The sequence below is a fragment of the Labrus bergylta genome, chromosome 1, assembly GCF_963930695.1.
Source record: "Labrus bergylta chromosome 1, fLabBer1.1, whole genome shotgun sequence".
NCBI lineage: Eukaryota > Metazoa > Chordata > Actinopteri > Labriformes > Labridae > Labrus > Labrus bergylta.
The window spans coordinates 12,990,482-13,014,310 of NC_089195.1; the positions used below are offsets into that span (position 1 = coordinate 12,990,482).

General features: G+C 43.0%; 1 protein-coding gene across 4 annotated transcripts in view; it reads right to left on the reverse strand.

Moving 5' to 3' along the window:
• Positions 1-19,967, reverse strand: part of LOC109998063 (phospholipid-transporting ATPase ABCA1-like) — a 45,859-nt gene extending 25,892 nt beyond the window's left edge. For 2 of the 4 annotated variants that reach the window (XM_065954431.1, XM_020652795.2), the window contains exons 1-8: positions 19,817-19,967; positions 15,386-15,497; positions 13,486-13,579; positions 11,466-11,607; positions 11,190-11,308; positions 4,743-4,864; positions 2,871-3,062; positions 293-382 (exon numbers count right to left, since the gene is read on the reverse strand). In XM_065954431.1, coding sequence (XP_065810503.1) covers positions 293-382; positions 2,871-3,062; positions 4,743-4,864; positions 11,190-11,308; positions 11,466-11,607; positions 13,486-13,579; positions 15,386-15,451 — 825 coding nt within the window. In that variant the 5' untranslated portion in view covers positions 15,452-15,497; positions 19,817-19,967. Of the gene's footprint in view, positions 1-292; positions 383-2,870; positions 3,063-4,742; positions 4,865-11,189; positions 11,309-11,465; positions 11,608-13,485; positions 13,580-15,385; positions 15,498-15,785; positions 15,939-19,812 lie in introns of those variants that run through there. The other 2 variants (XM_065954430.1, XM_065954428.1) reach the window with 2 other exon arrangements.
• Between the last annotated feature and the right edge of the window lie 3,862 nt (positions 19,968-23,829).

The following is a 23,829-nucleotide window of genomic DNA, read 5'->3' on the forward strand; positions in this document are numbered from 1 at the left end:
TTTCCCTCTTCAGTGACCTTACTGCTGTGTACATCCAGATCACCTGTTTTCCTCTTGCAACTTTTCAACCTTCTTGATAATGATATGTGTAAACATGTTCATATCATAAAAGTCCCGTGGGTTCAATTCTAAGTAAGAATCGATATCATCCACAAACATTACGAGTGAAGACTGAACTTTGGAAACAAATACTTCAGTATTTGTAACTCGCGTGGGTGGCTATCTGTGTGTGTGTGTGTGTGTGTGTGTGTGTGTGTGTGTGTGTTTGGGGGGGAGGGGGGGGTGTACTGACCTCCACAGCGAGCCCTCCCAGGTTCTGCAGAAGGTTGTCGGTGGCAGCTGAGACTTCCTGGACGACTTTGGGGTCGGCCCTGACATCCTTCTGTTGGAGAGAAAGAGAGAAAGGAATATTTAGATGATGCTGAGACTCTGCGCAGACGATTCCTGATCTTTGTGTAACAATAAATAAGACGTGCCAATCCAAACTAACTGGACCTGCAGAAGAGAAAAGATCTTTTTCCCACCAACTGTCGGAACACGATGCAATTTATTTAACCAAAAACAGAGATAAGCGTTTCCACCAAGCGGTCTGGTATATTGCCGTTTCCACCGCCAAAAGTCATGAATGGTACCAACATAAGCGAACCGTGCTGCCCTACTCCTTTTGCTACCCTTCTGTCGGGTGCCAAGCGTACAGATCTGACCCTAAAGGGTGAAGCGAGACACTCTGCAGTCCGTTGATTGGTTTGAAGAATCTTCCCATGCAACAGCGGTAATAAAGGACAAACATGAAACGCCACTTGCTTAAATATCCTGTAGATTTCGAGAGTGATTTCAAGTTTGTTTTTGTGACTTGTGTCACAAGCATGCTCCGCCCCATGGACGACCTCAGAGGTGCAGACCTCTGCAGGATGTCCTCCATTGCTGTCCTTCTTTTTTAGATTTATTTTTATTTTGGAGATAGGACAGTGGATAGAGTCAGAAACCGGAGGATGGGGAGAGAGTGTGGAACCGGAAAGAAGCCACAGGTCGGATTCAAACCCATTCTGCCCAATTGGAGGACTACAGCCTCCGTTCATGGGGCGTGCGCACTGACCCATAGGCTACCTGCACCTAAATATTTGCCCTTCTTAACTGTGCAGCCTTCTTCTTCTTCTACTTTGTTGAAAACATCAACCGAGCTTCTAAGTATTTCTCTGCTCTCGTTTGTATTGATAGAGGACCATGAAAAGCAAAACAGACTCCTCAGAGAGGTGAGAGGGGAAGGGGAAGGGGAACAAAAGCTTCAGCGAAGGAGAGGTGTGAGAGGAAGCATAAGAAAAACATCGGAGTCAAAGGTGAGGAACGAGGGGGGCCGAGAAAAAACAACAGGTCAGCCTCACTTTGACCTGTGTTCCTGTCGCTCAAACTGCCGTGTGTAAGTGTGTGTGTGTGTGTAAGTGTGTGTGTGTGTGAGTGTTCCCATCCATCACACTATGCTGTCAGCTGCTGGGTCGTCTACCCCTCTGGGTGAAGCATGTGCCGCTAAAGACAGAGCAGCCTTCTAAGAAAAGGGGGACTGACCCCGGCGCTTTCTGGTTCTCCGCTCGGACTTGTTTTTTTTCCTCCTGATTTAACGACTTTTGAGCCTCTCACACACAAACACCCACACACAGAGGGTGCAATCAAAGTTCCTGAACCTTTTCGTTTTTGCAAAATGTTGTTGCATTTGAGAGGAATTTCCATTCTTGTATCACAGTTTTGGAGAAAAAAGAAGCTAAAAAGTGTATTTTTGTGTGAATCAGGTGCACGGCATGTTTGTCAAAATGTTCTGTACTTTGGTACTTTTGATTACCAGAATCGAGAAGTACCAAAGCTTTAAAATACTACTCATCTTCGGTCTTACTTTTAACCAAAACTGCTGCAAATAAAAGAGAGAGCACTGCCTAAGTTGCACAAACAAGTAGGCAATGGTTTTGTGAAGGAAAATGCCTACATGTTCTGGTTATTAAAACAAGACAATAACAAATATTTAGTGTTAAGGACTTCTGTTTTTGTTGCTGTCGAATTGAAACGAGCACAGATCTTGTGTGATTTTTACTAGAATCGTATTCACGTTTAAAATCTGGTAATGTGTGTGACAGCCCAAGTGCACAGAAAAATACTTTTATCAAGAGACAAGCACTTTTAATCTTTTTAAAAGCACTTCCTTTTGTCTGTTTAAGATCAGCTCTACTGCACGGCACAGCGTGTTTGTTTCACCTCTCGCTATCCTTCACCAACATGACTCACATTTAGGTCACGGGTTTTTATGGGAAGGGGGCATGCTGTACGGGAAGATACAAGCAGAGGAGAAATGACGCTCGGCAGGGAGGGGAGGCGAGAGGAGGAGGAGGAGGAGGGAGGGGAGGGAGAGGAGGAAAAACAGGCAAAGAAAACAAGAGAAAGTTTCAGAGTAAGCAGAAAAGAAGAGCAGGGATTTATTTTGTAGCTGAGGTCTGGGATTTCAGAGCAGACCTACACAAACAGTTATTCCTCCTGTCATCTATAATTAGTGTCACAGTCTCCGCCTCCCAATCAGCAGTCACAGTAGAATGACTTTAAAAGGCAATTAGGATAAGTGGCTGAAGAGTAGCGGTGGCTGTTCTCTATGTGGATGTGTGTTTGTACTCTTTACTTCTTTATCTGTGTGAAAGGGCGCACTCACATCAGGGTCAGTTGGCTTTTTTTGAGTCATGTAAGTCAGATACGGCCAGAACAGGACTTCTTGGTAATGGAGGCTGGGATCAATTACACTTCATGTCCATGTTGTGTAACCGTGCTTGTGCTTGTGCATGAGCAACTGAACCGTGAGAGGTGGATAAACGTTTTGTCTAAACAAATCAACTCACCCGAATGGGTTTGAGAAAGTCTAAGTTGGACAGGAAGTGGCTCTGTGCCTTGTTCAGCCAATCGCTGGAGGATTTGCAGATGATTTCTTGAGTCAGGCGGGTCACGTTGCTGTCGGCGATGTGGACAAACTCCTCCAGCGGGGTGGCGTTGCAGAGGTCTCTGAGGTGGAAGCCGAAACCTTTGGTCAGGACCTGGGCGGAGAGAAAAAGAGCGCAGCAGGTTAAGAGAGAGGAAAGAAATATGGAAACATGAGTGTGCTACATGTAAGGAAAGGACGGAGAACGAGAAGAAACGTCGAATGGGTCGAACCTTAAATATGACAACACAACAGTCACAATGCATGCTCACATTTACTAATGCCAATAAATATTAGCGGAGGATTGAGTCAATATTTTCTACTTCCCCATTGAAGTGCTTGCATCACTTTGCCGGCACTAATACTTTCCTTCAACATGGTGACTAATCAGTGTTCATGCTCGATCCCCGAGTTCTCGTGCTGCTTGTTTCTGACTCTCGTAAGAACGCTGTGAATCCGTCTCAAACAACACTGAAAGATGGCTGAACGGAAACAATGTGCTGAATGTCGACTCTCGTGCTCGCCAAGGACAGGAGCAGCAAAGCTACTCAACAGGAATGTAAACCTACTCAACTTTAAGGCTGTTTTTAAAATTCCTTTTACACATGAACTCCTCAGGATAGTCTGCACCTGAAATATTCCTGATATGCTTTTTTTTTACACATTTCCCTCACAGGTGAGCGTGAAGTAGTTTTGGGTTTGGAGTAAGCTGGCTAGCCCTTGGAGAGCCCATCCCAGTTTGGTATGTACTGCCAATGGTTCAGTAGCTGTGATGAAATGAGAATAGTCTGAGCCAAGTTGTCTCATCTCTCCTCCAGACATTTCCTCCCTTCCGATAAAGGCCCCCCCCAAAAAAAAAAGCAATGTTGCTTTACCATTTTTCGAGATAAAATCATCTTTATCACTTCAAAAATGGTTCCCACACACACACACACACACATTAATCTTTTCATTGGAAAAACATCAGAGCTTACAGCAGTTAGTTCAGTGCATATAAATCATCTCAGAGAAGTGACAACATGACTTTTTGGTGAGAGAACACTGATGACAGAATGATGTCATCAAATACAACGCAGGCCGCAGACGTAATGAGCTCCTGTTCTTAAATAATGCTCCAAACACACACACAGAGTCCTCGTCTCCGATCAATACACGTCTGGGAGAAACAACGTGAATGTCTTTGCCCCTGTCTCTCCACGTGAGGGGAAAGGGGGGGGTAAGAGGCGCAGCTATGTGATGCCAGCCGCCCAATCAGAAAGCAGGGATAATGAGGTGGGCTGGGCTGGGAGATGTTGTTTGGGTGGGCAGCTGAAACAGTAAATGTATGCGTGTGTGATATTGGGTAGAGTGTTTGTTTGGGTGTGTGTGTGAGTGTGTGTGTGTGTGTGTGTGCGTGCGTGCATGCGCGTGTGTGCTATAAAATACATCATAATGCCAGCTGGGCAGAAATTAATCTTTGGAGGAGAGAATCTGACAGATATAACACCAGATAAGAAACATTTTTATCGCACAGACAGAAAGGAGGGGGTTTGATGCCTACAAGCTTCTACAGTCCCCCCCCCCTCCCCCCTCTATTAAGGGCTTAGCTGCAGCCCGACAGATACTGTCAAGCCAAGGTCATCACATTAATGCATGTGGTCATGTGAGTGTGATTATCTCATATATGAAAGGGAGTTCAGAAAAACACTGTGCACAATATCGCTCATTCTGTTAGAGTCCGGGGTTTTATGCAACAATCAGTGTTTTTGTGTTGGAAATGTCGGCGGGGGACGAGAGATGATGATTCTGATTTTACCTTCTCCAGATTGACGTCGGCCTCCACGATCTGCTTCAGCGCGTGATGAGGGAGAGAGGCGTTGTGGTGCAGGAAGTGGGAAAGGGTCTCATTGTCCCGCAGAAAGTCCTTCAGCTTGAAACCTAGAAGAAGAAGAAAGAATGAGACACTAAACCTCCTTTGAAATGAAATATCCTTATTTTGGTCTTTATAGCAGGACATCTCGCAGTCTTCACAGTGTGATAAACATTGACCTTCAAACGACCTTCTTATCCTACGATGATGTTAAATCAGTTATGGGATGCACCCAAAGAGACTGTCCATAAAGATCCTCAATATGCTGACGAGAAAAGAAATCAAATCCTCCACCCTGCCCTGAGTTAACCTCTTACAGATCTTTAACAACATTTACCACAATATGTTCATAAAGTTATTATTATGGGGATCAAACTGAGATCATGCAACACATCGCTGGATTTAATCATAACAGATTTTTTGTATTTATCAGAATGGCGACGACCACACTGACACAGACACACGCATTGTCCTCGCAGTGCTCTGAGAACTTTTTGTACTTCTGCTGCGTTCCAAAGAAGTCAAACCATTTCTGAATCTGGCCTGAGTCAGCTGTGTGGTTGCGCACACACACACACACACACACACACACACACACACACACACACACACACACACACACACACACACACACACACACACACACACACACACACACACACACACACACACACACACTTCTCTCTCCTCCTCAGTTTCATACGCAGCCGGGGTTACTACAGGTCGTTCCACTTTGGTCCAGAATTTGCCAACCTGTCCTCTCTCTCTCTCTCTCTCTCTCTCTCTCGCTCATTTCCTTCCTACATTTCTTCACCTTTCACCTACTTTTCTGAACCCAGCGCCCCTTTTGCCAACTCTCTCTCCCTCCACTCACCATTTTCACATGAACTCGCTGTAACTACAGAATAAAATACAGTCTCAATCTGTTGTGTAACGGCATCCTTTTGAATTAGCGAGACTTAAATGATTACTTGCCCCACTGCCCTGGTTTAGACGTCTGAACTGGTTCAGTCCTGCAGGTATTACACGGTGTTTTCACACATGCACAAAACTCCTGAAAATGACCCCCAAAACTTGACAGTGATGACATTTATAAAATCGAAAAAATTACTTTCTGTTGTCTCTTTTGGTGTTTTCACACATGGCCAAAATGTCCTGACATTTACAGGATGAGATTCTTGTGTGAAAGCAAACATTCAAATTTTAACCCCCCCCACCCATAATTTTCCTGATTTACTTATTTTGAAAAACCTTGTCACACACACACACACACACACACACACAAACAGGAAACACTTTGCCTCGACTGAACTGAAGCGAACATCCCTCGGGAGGAAGTGAAAGAGAACAGTGTGTTTCTGTGTGTCGGGGGGGGGGGTGGTGGTGTTTCTCTCCCTCACCAGCTGAGCAAAAGAGTGTGTGTGTGCTATTTAAGTTTGAGGTGTGTGTTTGTTGTGAGTGTGTGTTTTATAAAACACATCCTCACTCTCGCTGCTCTCCATGGGCCTCTGTGTGTGTGTGTGTGTGTGTGTGTGTGTGTGTGTGTGTGTGTGTGTGTGTGTGTGTGTGTGTGTGTGTGTGTGTGTGTGCGCACCTGAGCTCCATGTGTGTGACCTAAACGCTCAGGGGCGAACGACCAGGGAGCGCTAATAAGGTCTAATCAGTGTCCCAGTTGGAAGTCACAGCTCCCATGGTGCATTGCATCCCTTGAGGACGGGCAGACCGGAGCGGATTGAGCAGCTTTTATTAAATTGAAGGTCTCGCTGTAATTCCTGTTTGTTGGTCCTTCATTTCAGTGTTGCATATTATCTGTGTTTGTTTTTACTTCATGATTATCAGGACAGAGAGAGAGGGAGAGAGAGAGAGAGGGAGAGAGAGAGACTTTGAAAAGAAGAAGAGCACTGTGTTTGTGTTTGTTTTTCTGTCTTTAAAGCAGCTAAGAAACGAGGGCGAGCCCTGCATCAACACCCACATGTCCCTGCATGCTGCTGCTGCTGCCCATCCTCTTTTAGATGAGACAATCCAGAAAACAAGATGGCCGCTGGTGTCTCCACTGGTCAAACTGGTCCATAAACAGGCTATCATCTCTGTTAAATAACACAATCTAAAACCACTGAACTAACAGGTACAAAAAGGAACATCTCTGCAGTCCGGTCAACATAAACAACATCAGAGAGTGCTCTGTGCCGCCTTGTTTATCCGTATTAGCCGGTGTTTTAATTTGAATAAATGTGCACAGACAAATCAAAGACAAGACCCCGAAGGCAGCTGCAAAAAATATCTTAAAGCTGGAATTCAAAACCCAAAATGGCCGAGTAAAGGAAGACAGTGAAGTAGATGTTTGCATATAGAGAGCATAAAAAAGAGTGACTGAATCTGAGCCTTCTTGTGTGTTAGTGACATTTCTATATTCTGCACAGATTCTTTTTGCAAACCTAATAAAGTGTTGGACATCCTAAATTAGGACCTTCACCTCTGTGGGGGTCTTTCTCACCTCTCATAGAAGTTATTTTAAGAGTAGGAGCTGGTTTCAGCACTCTGGTTAGAGACATGAGGTTAAGAGCAGCGGCTAAGGCAGACATTTTCACAGCCCTTCAAAGTAAAAGAAGAGGAAGCCATAAATATTCAGGGTCTCCATTTTAAAGACATCAGACCCGGACACAAGCCTCTGTATCAAATGGAGCCATTCAGATCAAGGAGGGGGAAACGGCTTTATATGTTCTCCTCTATCGTGACTTTCAGCCTCACTGTCTGTGTGCAGACAGACGGGGGACACACACACACACACACACACACTTGAGGAGCAGACCATTTATCTCTCGTAGTGTTGTATGACTCAGCGCTTCACCAATCTGTCGCCTCATCTTGCGCTAACTCATGAAGCAAGAACACATCAGATCTGACTACACGTTGTGTTTTATCCAGTCCTCCTATGGGGGAAAGGATCATCTCCCTCCCTCACTACCCCCCCACCCCCCACCCTGTCAGTGTAAATATCATACTCCGACCCCGTCAGACACATGAGGGGCTCCACCCTCAGCGCTCTGATCTGTTATTCCTAAAGCATCAGCAGCTCTCTGTTTGCTTCCTGCTGCATCCATCATGCCCGTTCCCCACCCCTCACCCCTCACCCCACATCCCCTCACGTGGACCTAAAGCACATATATAGACCGGAGCATGGGATCAGGCACCATCATGCATTTAAAAAAATCAATTGTGATGAAGTCAACGGATGCACTAAAGCCTCGTTAAAAAAAACAAAAAACGCTGCAGACTTCAGGCGCCGTTGAATCATGAGGTCGTCGATGTGGAGAGCCTCACATACCACACTTTCAAACTTTTTACAGTTGAAGTGAGTATCGCTTCTTTTCCTCTCGCGACGTGTAATATCTCTCTCTCTCGTCTCAGAGGTTGAGCTACGCCTTGTGGGTCCGTTGCATAACGTTCTGTACCTCTGGGCTAACGGAGCAGAAGGCATAGCGACATAAACAACAACTTTGATTGTTCTGTGTGGTTGCATAATTCCTCAGGATAGACTTCATTTGTTCTTACGTTCAGCCCTGCATGTGTGAACTTTAGCTGAGACCCAGTGAGGTGATGGAAGCAGCGAGGAGGCCGGATCATTAGTGTGTTTGAGAGAGAAGAAGGGACAAACACGATGACACCCGTCGTAATTACAAGGCTGTTATTTCTTACAGCACATAAATGAGGTCAACAGTTTCCTCACATGTGTTTACTGTTCCCCCGCTCCTCTTTAAGTTAAAATCCACTTCTACAGTGTTGTTGAACATATATTTGGGTAACCTGAGTGTCTACTGACCCAGAAAATGTGAAATAAACACATCCAGTCCTTTGTTTGTGGTCTGCATAAGTCTTACAACACAGAAAAAAATGCTTCGTTTCAAATTTTCTTTCCTTGTGATGTCACAGTGGGATTCTGGTAAAAAAAATCCCCTCCCCTCCCCTGGTATCTCCACCCATGGACTCCACCCCCAGCGTAGAACAAAACTTTTGAGCAGATCCTCCATTTCTATTATCGCTACAGAAAATTGATGTCTACGGGGAAAACTCAGGGGGGGCTCTTAGCATTTAAAGAGACACACACACCAAAACAGAGCGTTCTAAGAGAGCTGGTTTATACAGGGTCACAAACCTCCTCTGGTGCTTGATTCATCTTATATTTTGACCAAAGCACAGCACAGATGTTTCATTTAGACCACAGGGGACTGTTTGAAATGTTTGAAAAGGGGGAGAATATGTCCTCTTTAATCACAGTAAAGATCGTAACGCAGCTTTCTTTTTTTTCAGGTCGTTGTGATCGAGTCAGTCGACAAAGATGTTATTCTGAAAGATGACCTTTCCCTGTTCCAAAACAGCCGATGTCAGGATGGTGAAACTCTCCCTCTCCCTCTTTCCATTTCCAAATGTTAAATAAACAAATCCCAGTGTTGACATGTAAGATAACCACTGAACATGTTGCGCAGAGAGAGAGAGAGAGAGTTCCTCACAGACAGGAAGCGGCCGCATTCCTGTGAGAAGGACGCCGCGTCTTCTAGCAGATCTGTGCAGCGATTGTATGACGACTGTGCCGGGGTTGGTGCATCATTTAGTTTTGTTCTGTAGCACCAGCACTGGCACACAGTCACAGGAAAGTACAACACCCACTGGCTGCTGGGAGCTGGAGTCCCACCACAGCTGGTGGGCAGAGATAACAGCTGCTAAAGCCAACGCCAGCTTCTCTTTCTTCACTGCTAAGCTGACCTTTACAAGCCACTTTGAACTTTTCAACAAGACACTAATCAGTTTCTTCTTCTGAACTCATTGATCGCTAATGATTCAAGAGATTACAACCACAAGACCATTTCCTAAAAGTTGTGACGTTGTGTAAATTGTATATAAAAACAGAATGTGAAGATTTGAGAAAAACACTGTGAAGCCCGGAGATTCTCCTGACCTGGCTGGGGGGGGGGGGGGACTCCTGAGGTAAGACGTGAGGTAAAGAAAACTCAAAATGCGTTGACATGACGTTTTTGTCAGTTTCATCATTCGTCTATGTGCCGTTTTTAATTCAATATCAATCCATCATTATTAGTGTAGCGCCAATTCATAGCAAGTGTTATCTCGAGACGCTTTACAAAAAGAGAATATAGGATAATATGCAGGAAGGATTTTTCCTTTGTATTTCTCGCGTTGCTGTTGTTCACACTTCCTCCCCGCTGAGGTGGCGGTCAGAGCAGGCCGTGCATTAGGAGGACGGCGGTGGTTGTGAGGGCAGCACAGTCTGATGGTAATATCTGGTTTCAGTGTTTTGCATATCATCAAATTCTGTTTGTATTCACATGTTTCACCCCGCCAAACTCTTTAGAAGTTAGGCTCGGTCTTGCAATAAGCATTCTCCATTTCAAGAGAGAAACGTCTGGGAATATCGCAACATAAAAGAGAACGTCCATCTTGTGGGTTAGAGATTTTTTTTTTTCTCACAGTCCACTGCACAGCTCCTATATTGCACCTTTTGTACATTTTGTGTTTTTTATTTTAAGTTTTTATATTTTACATTTTTTAATTATATTTTATATATTGTAATAGCTTCTTATACTGTATTATTTAAGTTGTTGCTAGTTCTGCTTTATTTCCTTGTTAATTGTTTAGCACCAATACACCAAGTCAAATTCCTTGTATGTGTAAATGTACTTGGCAATAAACCCCGATTCTGATTTTGATTCTGATTGTGAGGAAACCTTTTTTAGGCAGCTGAACAACCGATACGCAGGAGAGACTCTCACCTACGTAATAACATGATTGGGAGTTTGTTGTCATGAACATAAACATGCAGTGAGCTGTGAATCATTAGGAGATAATGTGAGAGTAAACTGTAGGTGTGAGTCACTGACACAGTTATATCATCTGCATGCACAGCTGTGTAGGAGTGTTCCTTAATTCTGATCGGATGAGGAACATATCAGACAATGATCGGACTGGGAGATCGTTCAGAATGATTTGAAGGGCTGTGTTCAGATATTTCAGTTTAAGAAAATGTTATCAGACTGTATGAAATAAGCAGTTAGTGTGTTTTGTGTGTGTTTTCCTTCATATTTATGTGGAAGTGAAGATTGAATAGTCAGATTTGTTTTATGTTGGCCTGGTATTCATTGCCAAGAGATTGTAATTGGACAGACCATCCAAATATTTCTTGTTTTTTTTTTAAATAAGGGGCAGGCAAAATAAGATGTATTCTTCTCCCTGCTCCTTTCCGTACATGGATGGGATAAATTGTGAATCCTTTTTTATTCTGTTGTGTTTTTTGACATATACGGAAGAAATAAAAAAAAATGAAAATGAAATGAAATGAAGTCATCATACAGCAGGACATAAGCAGAAGAGGTTTGTCCTTACGAGCTGTGTTCTTCTGCAGCTTCCTCAGAGCCCTCAGCAGTCCTTTGTAGCCCTCATAGCTCTTATCGTTCTGAGAGAACAGCAGGATCTTCTTGGCGTCGATGAACAGTCGGGAGATTCTGATGTTTCAAGAGAGACGAGAAAAACACGACATAAGACGCACTGGTTCACATCCGCTTGTCTGAGAAGATCTCGTGTATTTTTTTTTTTTTAAGGATTCATGGTTAGGTTTTTTTGCACACGTTTGAGTATTCAGGAGGGGGCCAGGATACTCACATAGAATCATTAAAGTTTCCCACCACCCCGGGAGTCTCGCCGGGCGTGGGGTTACGGAAGCAGGGGTTGTTGGCGTTGCAGATGATGCCTTGAACCCAGGGGAGGGTTCCCGCTGACGGCATGGCCTTGTTGGGGAAATGGCCTAGAGAGAGAGAGAGAGAGAGAGAGAAGAAGAAACGTGAACATTACCAAACACAGAAAAGGATTTCCAGGGAGGGTGAGCTGTGAAAAAAACTATGGTACACCAACCATCACATCCACATTTCCTTGGGAGCCAGCTTTAATGAGCATGCTATCTTTACGACTATTTGAGTCTTATCAGACGGCTTCACTGCTACTGCTGCCGTTTACTGATGGTAACTCGCTCATATACTGAAGCGATAAGTGTCTCTGGTATTTATGATTCTGCTCCAGAAAGACAAACTAGTTCAGTACTCCACAAAACAATTACATGAAAACTCATAAAGAGTCCATGAGAACACTTGATCCATCTTCTTTACGGCATCCATCCATCTATTATCTATACTGCTTTTACTGTTCAGGGTCGCGGGGGGCTGGAGCTGTCGTTACAGCCTGGACTGGTCACTAGCCAATCACAGGGCTGACATATAGAGACAGACAACCAGCCACACTCACATTCACACCTACAAGCAATTTAGAGTCACCAGTTAACCTAACGAGCTGTGTTCTCCTGTCAGACGGGGATTCAATCCAGGAACCTCCTCACTGTTGATTTCAGACTCTATTCACTGTCCTATCTCTCCAATAAAGGCACAAAAAAAATATTAATATTAAGGCAAAAAAAATTTGATGGACTTTCTCGCGATAGTCATGACCAACAGAGCGTCCTCTTTCATGTCATGTCTTTCCCCCTCCCCCTGTCAGACTGGAGAAACAACTCGGGAAATATGTTTTTCAGGAGTTTTTTTTTAGGGGGGCTAATGTGAAAATCTCTGACTTCAGTACGACTGAGATCCTGCTGGGCTCATTAAAAATCTCTTTAAAGGCTTTATATGCGATTTTCACACTTAAATGTAATAGAAATCAAGTATATCCTCTGAAAATAACTCTGTGAATCATGGCTGTCTACAAAGGGTGTAACACCTGAGTCCCACTGTCTGTGATGCTTTCTGAGTTTTCCGAGTCATATCTTCACTTTGTTTACATCGCCGGGACGGCCGGCCGACTCCTCCCCTCATGTATAAAAGTTGTTTAATTGAGGGACTAGAGAAAAGAAGAATAACATACTGTACTCACTGCTTAACTGCGTTTGTAGATCACAGTCATTTCGGGTAAATTTACATGCAGTGTGAAGATACAAACATAATAAAGATTGCTAGCATTAGCATGCTAACACAACAATGCAGCGCAAGTTGTTTTGGTTTCATGCTGGTGCTCAAGGGCGACATCTGCTGGAACAAAAAAATCACATATAAAGCCTTTAAAGGAGCCCACTCACATGTGACTTGAACAGGAAGTCATGTCTAAAGAATTAAAGCGTCACACATTAGATGTCAACATCTGGAGTTGAGATAAATACTGAACGTCCCGCAGGAGAAGGAAAAGCTGTAAATGCTGGTCGGGTGTTTTTTGATGTCGAGCAGTTGATAATCTTGTTGAGCTGAAACGCGGTCGTAGTTGTGAAACTAACTGAGCTTGAGTTGAGCAACAACTCTCTTTTTTCCAGGAGCTGAAGGTCCTGTCACGAGTCCACGCAGAGCAAACAAATGTTAACAAACGGATCTGATCCGTCTGTAACAAAAACATGTTGATCTTTCCTGGAAGTGGGACACACTATCAAAAATAAACGAACAGAAAAAGCCTTCAAAAAGTGGAAAAAAGATAATCTCATAATCATGATGAGAGTTTAAAACATACTGGTGTTGAGGTGGAGGTAGAGATACCCGACAGATAATACATGAAAATCAAAAGTCACTCCTTGACTCTTTTGTATTTTTAAGTTAATTTCAGCTCTCGGCTGCGATGCAAAATATGCAAATGTGATTTCTTTGAAGCTTACATTCATGCTGCTCGTAGGGAGGATAATGGATTCGGACCGAGATCAGGATGAAGAAGATGAAGAGAGGCCAGATGATCTCAATCAGCAGCTGGATCTGAGAAGACAAAGACAACAAGGCGTGATGAGAAACATTCATCTAGCTAAATAAAATTCACTCTTTGGGGGGTAAAAAAAAAAATCTTTAATCTCGCCGTGTTTAATTTTTGCTTTGAAGTTTTTGTGCACAGTCAGTTCAGCTAAGGTAATCCCTTCTGCTTTATTAGAAGAAAAAAACACCCCGAGTTTTGTGTGAGAGGAGGGGGGGGGGGGGGGGGTCAGCTGTCGTCCCTAGTCAACTGTAATCCCACCATGAGACCGGGTAAAGAGTATGTGGGTTAATAAGGGGAGACAGCACGAGACAGGGAGAGGTCTGCAGGGTTTAGAGGACTATGACTTGTCCATCTGTTCCCGGCCTTAAACAGCCCAGCAGACGTGCAGCGCGGGGATAAAGAATAAAGTCACTGTCTTAGAGAACGCACTGGATCTCTTTGTTGGGAGTCACTGGACTGAGTGTCAAGCAGCCGTCACTCTGAGGAAGAGGTTTCTGCTTGATGGTCAGACGGCTTCATTGTATGCAGATGAGTGTCCTCAGTATGCTGTAGCCAGACGGCATCCTGATTTACATAAATCTGAGAGCGTGTGGGCAACAAGGCGGTAACTGGACGTGAGGATGTGTCATCCTCACGTCTTTGACTGAGTCACAGGAGTCTGTAAAACGTGAAGCTTTCCCGTCCATGTGGCTCGGAGGACGATGACATCACTTCCATGGCTGCAGTCATCATATTCAATGAGGACATCTACGGACTCTTTGACACGAGGATGTCAAGATGTGTTTGATACTTTTGAAATACCAAGGAAACAATCTGTGTCATTTTTATGATCCATAGAATCAAAAAGTACCAAAACTTTTAGATCATTTTTTTAAACTGAAAGCTGCAGCGAAGGAAAACGACAGAGCACGGTCTAAACTGTATGAATAAGTTGGCATCATATTTGAACAATTTAAGGACTTTTCAGTAGAGAGAGGACAGTAGACAGAGTCAGAAATAAGAGGGAGAGAGTGAGCCACAGGTTAGGTTTAAGAGTGCACGCTATCGAGGACTTCGGCCTCTGACCACATGGGGCATGCGCTCTACCCACTAGGCTCCACCAACTAGGCTCCACCAACTACAAAGGAGTTTGTTTGCATTTTCCTGCTATTCAAATCAAGAAATCGCTCAGTATTTGGTCCCTATAGGACATCAATATCATGCGATTTTTTTTACTGGTATCATAAAAAAAGTTTTAAATTCTCACATTGTGACAACCTTGTTTGTAATATCCTAAAAACCAACATACAGGAAAAGCGGTTCAGAGTAAATTTGCTTATGAGAAAGTATGCCGGGGGAAATATTGACAACAGATAAATAAAAATGTTTGCCTTTAAGTTTTTTTATTCTCTCTGGTGGTGTAGAAAGTCGGATAATGTTTGAGTCTCATGACAAAGAGATTTAAATACAAATGTTTATTTTTGTGTTAAAGCTCCTGTGAGGAGTTTTTAGCTGGTGACAAAACAGACTGAAATTGTATGACCTAGGGGTGAGTGCGCGCCCCATGTACGGAGGCTAGTCCTCCAGATGGGTGGGCTCGCCCATTCTGACTCTATCCACCGTTCTGTCTCTAAGTAAAGGTGTAAAAAAAAGCCCCCCCCCCAAAAAAGTGAGGCCTGTAAACGCTGCCCAAGGTCTGTGTCAGAACAAAAAGAAGCAACAAAAACTGCCTTCATTACTTTTTCCCAAAGAAAACAAATTCAAGTACAAAGCAGGATGAGATTAGAAGTCATTCTATTGTTCTCATAACTCAGTTTAAAACGTCTACTTACTGTCTGTCTCCGTCTGTAGGTGAAGTTCTTCCAAAGCAGTAAACCCAGCTGAGTGGAGACGGCCATGTTGACGTCGTCTTCCCAACCTCACTGAGTACGCTCCAGCTCCCCACTGTGAAGACACAAAACAAGATGGTCAAGCCTACGACATGAAATACACACTTTCCCGGCTATGTAAGAGATTCAACCCCATCAGCAGTGAGATGTGGTTAATGCAAAAAAAACACAAAAAAAACAGTGACGCACAAAGCTGATGTGAAAACAGAACAGAGACTCATTACATCAGCAAACTATAACCAAATGCATGCAACAGCTGAGAAACAAAACCACAATGTCCAAACACAAGAGCAGCAGAGAGTGTTATCAGACAGAGTTACCAGGTCCACAGTTATGATCACACCTTTTAGATCAAAAGTGTCCCTCTCTGAATCAAAGAACCAGCCGAAAGCAATTCAGCAACAACCAGCGCAACAGGTCGACCGATGACTGAGGAAAGCTGCTAAACGCTGCAAATTCTGGTCCACCTGATATAGACTCATCTGTCCAAAGTTCACACTGATCTCCGACTGGAAGGATGAGTGGGTGGTGGGCAGTTTTTTTAGGGAAGCTGGACACCTTTCATCAGCCTTTTCTCACCTAGACGACACCTCAGCGCTCCACCCCCAACACTTCATGTAAATCAATCAATCTTAGCTAAAGACCCCACCCACTGATTAATCACAATTAAAGGGTTAAATAACATTAATCAGAGGGACATCAAACACAGAAAAAATCTTTAACTCAATCAGCCACTCTGCTTTGTCAGATTTACTGGATAGCAGGTGATTCATCCCGTATGTCAACATGTGTGGGGTGCACACATTTCGGCGTATTTGTTTGCCCTGTTTGCAGATTCAAAAGTCCTCCGATTGGTGATCTGACTTTGTTTTATGTAACCAGTAGGATCACAGCACCACATCCTCCCATTACGCCAAAGAAGACAACAAAATGCCATTGAGCGGGTGCTTCTTGAAAAAATGATCACTTTGTTATCTGGGTAGTTAATAAAACCACTGTTTTCAAAAACCCGTCCAGTGACTCAACACTGAGACTCTTAACTCCTATATTAAGGTCAACACGGGTTACAGCACACAAGGATTATAAGGTCACGACTTGAATGTTTACAGAGACGGGATCGGCGTAGTCCGCAGTGTGTCTGCTTTTCCAAGTGTATGTACATGTGGAGTTCCCGCTGTTTCTCTACACATCGTGCTTCCACAACGCCGTCAAGCAACGGGGAATTCACAGATTGGGACACAAATATTCAGCTGTTGCGGAATCAATACAAAGATTGTAAAATAACACTCGGAAAATGGCTACATATGGCAGGCGAGGCATTACAGGGGCGCAAGTATCCCGCCTTCAACTGGCAATCTGAAAATGGCAGAAACTATTGATGTCCCAGGATGGAGCCCTGTGGAACACTACTTGTTAGTAGTCGAAACTCTGACTATCTCCTGTCTTGCACAATGTAAAGGCCCAGACACACCAAGGAGATCGTCAGCTGTTTGCATGTTTCATTTATCTATTTATTAGTTATTTCCTCTCAGGCATGCGCAGAACGGTTGGCCGTCGGCTGTAGTCTTTGCGGTGTGTTCAAGTGCAACTTTTTGGCCAAGACAAAAGTGACGCCACCAGTTCTGCTTGGTGTGTCAGGACCTTAATCTATCGGAGATGTAATTTATGGAACTATTTACAAGCAGTGGAGTCAGAATAAATATTACAGAGTGTGAATGAGGAGGCCATGAGCGACCGTATCAAACTCATTAAGAACAGCAGCACAAAAATTCATTGAATTAATTTATGGGCGCAAAGGAACATCCGTGTCTAAAGTTCCTTTAACATGTACCACTGTTACTAATGTTGGAGGCTCGACTGGGTTTGATGGTTAACTTTAGTTGGCCTGAATTTAAGGCTGTCCTGCTTATTTTTTTTAAGTGACCTTTGTGCAGAATAAAGCTGATTGTTTGTCAAAGAGAGTGGGATGATAGCACAGTTATGTCAAGGACACAGTCTACGCCTAAAAAAACCCCACCGTGCTGCCATATTTAAACAAGCCTTCAGTTTTATGCCACATTTTCTCATTTAATCATGACACTATATTCTCATGTAACCCCCAGCAGGCTTGAATTACACGGAGGCTGAGACTCTTTTATTACACGGCAGCCTTAATTTATGTGTTCTGGTGTTACATAATAGCTGTAAGGGATGTTCAAAAAGACATTAAAGTTGTTTTTGTCTCAACAGATGTGCGGCTAACAGTCAACATTTGACCTTTTGTTCTATTAACCCAACATAAAAACCTGAATGTTCCCCCCTTGCGTGGACTTGGCAGCATCACACAGCCTAAATCCACTGGTATGCATGAAATGTTGCAATACAAAAACCAACAGGAACTTTGTGATGAACAAACAACGGTGACCGATGAACCTCATCGGCTGTACTGGCACATCTGTTATGACTCACCTATTTTAATGACAGCATACAGGGCACATATTAAACTGTAATACCTGACTGACACATGTATTTAAATATAACACAACCGTCTCCGTGACTGGATGAAAGATGCACAGGACGACGTGGAAATGATGCACAGATTAACACAGCATAGGCGACTACTTCACTGCACTGATCCAATGAAAAGACTGAGCTACCATAACACCTCCTACATTCACATATGGCTGTTTACAATGTTGCTGAAGACGTGGGTGATCAGATTGTATAAAAAGAAAGCTTTTTTACACATTGAATGATTTTAATCCGGATGGTGTCGTTTTAAAAAAAATATCAATTAATTGCTAAATGAAGCTGTGGCTCTTCAGTTGCCCCCCTTCGTCGTCTGATGAATGACATCATGTTTACATGGTTATTACCCACTGAAAAAAAAACAAAAAACTTGATGTCATGCAATGTGCGCGCGCTTGATTCTACTCGTGTTTAATTGCAGTTTTACAGTGAGATGATTTTTACTCGTTTTCTGTCGAGTTTCCTCCTCTGTGCGGCTGATCGGAGTTTAGGTAAACACGGTGATGAAAACACATCTTCTGTTCTGCAGAGATGAGAGAGACGCTCTCTCTCTCTCTCTGCTGAGCCCAAATGGTGCAGAGCCACAGCGCCTCTAGTGGCAAACACATGTACGGCCTCTTTTTTTAATACTTGTTTACCATCATTTCTCGCTCACGTGTTATATAGCACATTCATACAGGGTTTGTTTTTTCCCCCTGCACATCTGTGTCTTCATTGATTTCGGAGCACACACGACAGGTTATTCAAAATAAATCAAATAAAAAATAAAAACGATTTGGGGGTAAAAAAAGAGACATTTTCATTTTGTCAATCTGGGAAAAAAACGTTTTGAGCGTCGATGCTTTACAAGAAAAAAAAAGAGGATAATGGAAAACAGAAACAAAGAGAGGAAACAATTTCCTCGACGTTGCTCCAACACTACAGACACACACTCAATGAAAACATTAAAACCACTTTATGACTTCTCTGAATGTCGAAAAAAGAGCATTTCGAAATTAAAGACATCCCGTCAATGGTCAGAATCATAAAGGGGTTAATTAAGGCGACATATTTACAACATCACGACATATTTATAAAGAAGCTCTTCATCTCTGTGATTGACTTCTTTACTTGAGTTTCATTGTTCTCTCGAGTCGAGGTTACAGTCGATGCTGAGACACAACACAATCAAGCCATCAGAAATGAGACTACATGTAAGGAACATGCCCTTTCAGAATAAAGCTGCAACAAATGTGACTCACAAATAGGCTAAATCACTTAAAGGGCAAATAAACTCAAAGATAGAAAAAGTGGTGTAGGTAAGCTGAAAAGCCACAATTAAGAATGAAAATAGAGGTTGTATTTAATTTCTCAATGTCTTAATAAACGCTCAAATTAAAAGCGAAGTTAAGAAGCTGCAACTTAAAACCTTTTGTTTTATGAACCCCAACCGGAAGTTCCGTGTTTGACTGTGGTTAACTTGACACTGGTCCTATAGTCGCAGACGGTGGAAGAGAGGATACTTCAGACGTAATAAAAAGGCAAAAACCAACAAGGGCAAAACTTGTCATTTCACTTTAACAACGGCGTTGCCTTCAAGATAAACTATCATGTCGCCATATCCACATTTATGTCAAATTTAGCGACGATAAGAAGACAAAAAATTAAAAAAAATAAAAGTAGCGAATTCGGGAGAAGATTTAATTGTTGCATGCTTTTAAACACTTAAACCCAACATGAAAACAACAAAAAATGGCATACCATGAAAAAATAGTGGTGTGAAAATGTATTATCTTTAACACGATGACATACATCTCTTTGTTGAGCCAACAAAGAAAGTCAAAATCAACCCCCACAGAAGAAAACCCTTAAAAAAAACTCACCGACCTTTATCCTGAACGCTGTGAATATCCACTCTCTGTTTCTGTCATCAAATGAGAATCCTTGTCCAAAAGAAGTTAAAAACTTGTGAGTTAAATTCTCTCCTCCGCGGTGCTCCTCTGTTCTGGGTCTCAGTGTCTAACGAAAACAGTTTTTTTTTTCCTCCAGCAGGCTTTTATAGCGCAGCTCGATGCGCAGCCGAGCAGAGGAGAGCAGCAGCAGAGGTAACTAGCGGTCACCGTTTGATGCTGCAGCCATATAAGGAAAGCACGTGCGGAGTCAAAACATCTCTTAAAGGGCCAGTGACACCTCAACGCCGAAGAAGTGCATGAGTTTCTCTACGGCTCCTTTAAGGCAATGGAATGCATTGGTACTAATTGAAATCTCAATTAGGATCCTTTTCATGATGTATAAGCACTAGGATATTACTTTTAATTGTATTTACAAATTTCAAAGATATAAAAAATATATACAGACAAACAAAGCAACATAACAATAACAATAAGAGCACACTTTCTGTGATGTCTTGATTTTTTTTAAGTCCATGTTTGAAAAGGGCTGAGGTGCTGCTTGTCAATGGCCAAGGCAGGCAACATCTTGGGGTGCAAAAGTTTGCAATGACAGTCAGAAACCCTCCGAAGGGGGCCCTATCTGACAGCACTCACTCTTGTGCTGCTAATGGTGCGTTACATTTACCTCTGCAATCAGACTGGAAACTCCACATTTTGAGATCAAATGAATCAAATCAAACTGTTAGGGCGCTGGTGACCTGGTGGTTAGTGCACATGCCCCATGTACAGAGGCTGCAGTCTTCCAGGCAGGCGGCCCTGATTCGAATCCGACCTGTGGCTGCTTTCCCTCATGTCACTCCCCTCTCTCTCTCTCTCCCTGGTTTCTGACTCTATCCACTGTCCCTTTTCTACAATCAGGCCATCAAAAGTCCAATAGAACGTGGATGCCTGAGAAACGATAAAAAAGAAAAGTTTACATCGGAACATGATGGAGTAAAAAATTAGGAATGAGCAGAAAATAATTATTAAAAAAGTGGATGCAGATCATGGGATGGGAAAAAGAATCATAGAAGAATATAGATTTTTACAATAGATGACAAAGTAAGAAATGCATGTTCATTTGTAAAGCAGCTCTGAGATGTATGCAAGCGACTACTGTTTTGTAAATGAACGTGTGCGCTTGTACGGGTTTGAATGGTTATGCAGAGCTTTGCTTCTAAATCTGCAGCAAAATATGAAGGCACCGATGTTTATCACACAGAACATGCTTTAAGTATAAATTTAAGACATTGAATAAAATAGGACGTATACATGCAGATCTCTGAAATACCTCTTGATTGTCAGACTGAAAGTCATAAACTCTCTCAGTCCTGTAACCAGAGTCTCCATGCAAACTTTCCTATAATGTAATTCAACCTTGCTGACATAATTCTCTTCATCCTCAAAGCAATGGATATGCAGATTAGAAAATGGAAGGCTGGATATCAATTTGCCTTTGCTTCATTTGCACTTGATGCTTCCAACCATTGAAGCCTCGTCTCAGCAAACACAGCAGGCCGCGTTCAGCGATGCTTTCAGGGACACACAGTTTTTACATGCAGATGCACTGAGTTGGAAAGGAAAGTCAGCTGATGATTCTAAGCTGGATTTGATGTCTCTATTTCAAAACCGCTGTTTAAATCTGTCTTTACAAAAGTAAAACTGAAACTGAACTTCAGCGCCAACGCTTATAGCGCTGTTTTTTTTTTTATCCTGCATCGCTTCATGTGTTTGCACGGTGACGCTTGTCAGTCCTGCAGGTATTGTGCAGGTTTTCACCCATGTGTTACATTTACCTCTGCGATCAGACCGTCAACTCCACATTTTGAGATCAAATTAATCAAATCAAACTGTTATGGCACTGGTGACCTGGTGGTTAGTGCACATGCCCCATGTACAGAGGCTGCAGTCCTCCAGGCAGGTGGCCCGGGTTCGAGTCCGTCCTATGGCTGCTTTCCCTCATGTCACTCCAAGTTCAACACTTTCTGTTCCAGGATGTTCTTAAATAAATAAATCAATAAAGGGTTATCTTATCTTAGTCAAGTTTCACACGCCTTGTTTCCAATGGGCTGATTGATTGACAACTAAGTTCTTGTATTATCTTCTGACTGCAATATTAAATACAAGTACATACAAATACAAGTATAAATACAAAATCAGTTTGTGTGCCGTGTTTTGAAGGATGAATATTTACTGCAACCCCTCCAAGAATGAAGAAGGACAAAGCACGGCCATGGGGTTAAATTCCCTCCATGGTTCTTGTTGCCTGCTCATTTCTGTGTCCCAAAAACATTTCCAGCCCACTCAATGTGCCCAAACAATAACAGAGTGTCTCGAGCCCGGCCACTGAATAAGCGGGCCGCTCCACTGACCAACAACACTCTGTTCATGCAGCAGCGACGGTAAACAACTGACATGTCAATAGACCCCAACCTCGGGCTGGGTTATGCTCCCACACCAGATTTAATAGAAGTACACGGTAATCTGAGGACGGAGAGATGACCTCGTTAACAAGAGTTTAAAGTAAAGGAGCTCAGCTGGAAAGCAGCTGCAAGTGGTGCTTGTTGGGACACATACAGTAAATGATTACTGTAAGGAGAAAAGCATTCACACAAAAAAGAAATGAAACACAGCTTCTCCATTAACAATGGTTATTTAGGTCAGCTCTGGTTGATGTGTCAGGGAGCTGCAGGAGGCTGACGTGCAGTACAGGCTAACTAATGTCCAAAGAGCATGACGACCATCTGGCAGCGATTATCCCGCCTCCTGTACCTCCACTGTCTTCACTCTGCTCTCTTCTCTTTAGGATCTAAGTCCTTTAAGTGATGGTAGACAGCCAAAAGTTATTTGTCTTTTCTTTTTGTTTCCACTAAAAGCTGCCTCTGCTCTGTTGTAGCTGTGTGTTTGAACTTCTCCCCCAGAAAAGAATCATAGTTTTATTTTCAAACTGTCCAAATCAAAGGTGGCCAGACTTTCCTCAAATCATCAGATAAGAAACCCGATAGGTCCACTCATCTCCCATGCAGCGCTTGATTTTTTTTTTTTTTTTTTTTTTAAAGATTTATTTTTGGGCTTGTGCTTTGTGCCTTTTTTAATTGAGAGATAGGACAGTGGATAGAGTCAGAAATCAGGGAGAGAGAGAGTGGGGAATGACATGCGGGAAAGGAGCCACAGGCCGGATTTGAACCCGGGCCGCTGCTTTGAAGACTACAGTCTCCATACATGGGGCGCACGTACTAACAACTGCGCCACCAGCACCACGAGCACTTGATTCTTTGATATCGCAACGAGTGATGTCATCAGTTTCAGCTGATTTGACGTTTAAGAGTGCATCAAAATGATTAACTCAACGACACAGGGTAGTGTGAGGGGGGAAAAAAAGGTAAACGAGGTCGTTTCCTGCAGTGAGTGTTTGTGTCCGAGGGGGGTCATGTGAGGTCTCCACGGAGGATGGGGTCTCATTAAATCAGGATCCATGATCAGAGTGAATAGATTAATACACTTACAGCGTTTGTTGTTGTTCTTTTGCTCTATTAAAATGACACGTTATTGTCAGTGCTGTATTGTGTGATTTTCTGATTGTACTTGACTTTAAAAAAGACTTAAAGTGACCGATGTGACCTTGTGTTAGAAGCACAGGAGGTCTTGTCCCGGCAGCAGAATCTCGGCTCGGCCTGCTCCGACCTCCACCTCAGCGGGGAGGAAGTGTGGACAACAGGAACGAGAGCAACACAAAGAAGAAATTCTTCCTGCATATTATCCCATATCCCATTTTTCTTTTGCAACATAACAATGAGTAAGGTCTTTAACCTGCTCTTTAGTAAAGCACCTCATGATAGGAATTGGAGCTATACCAATAATGATTGATTGATTGACCTTAAATGCAAATACAGACTCCACTTATCTTGCACAACTACAAGGTGTTCACCTTCGTCCAGTACAAATAAAATCTGGAGACAGAGGATGAAG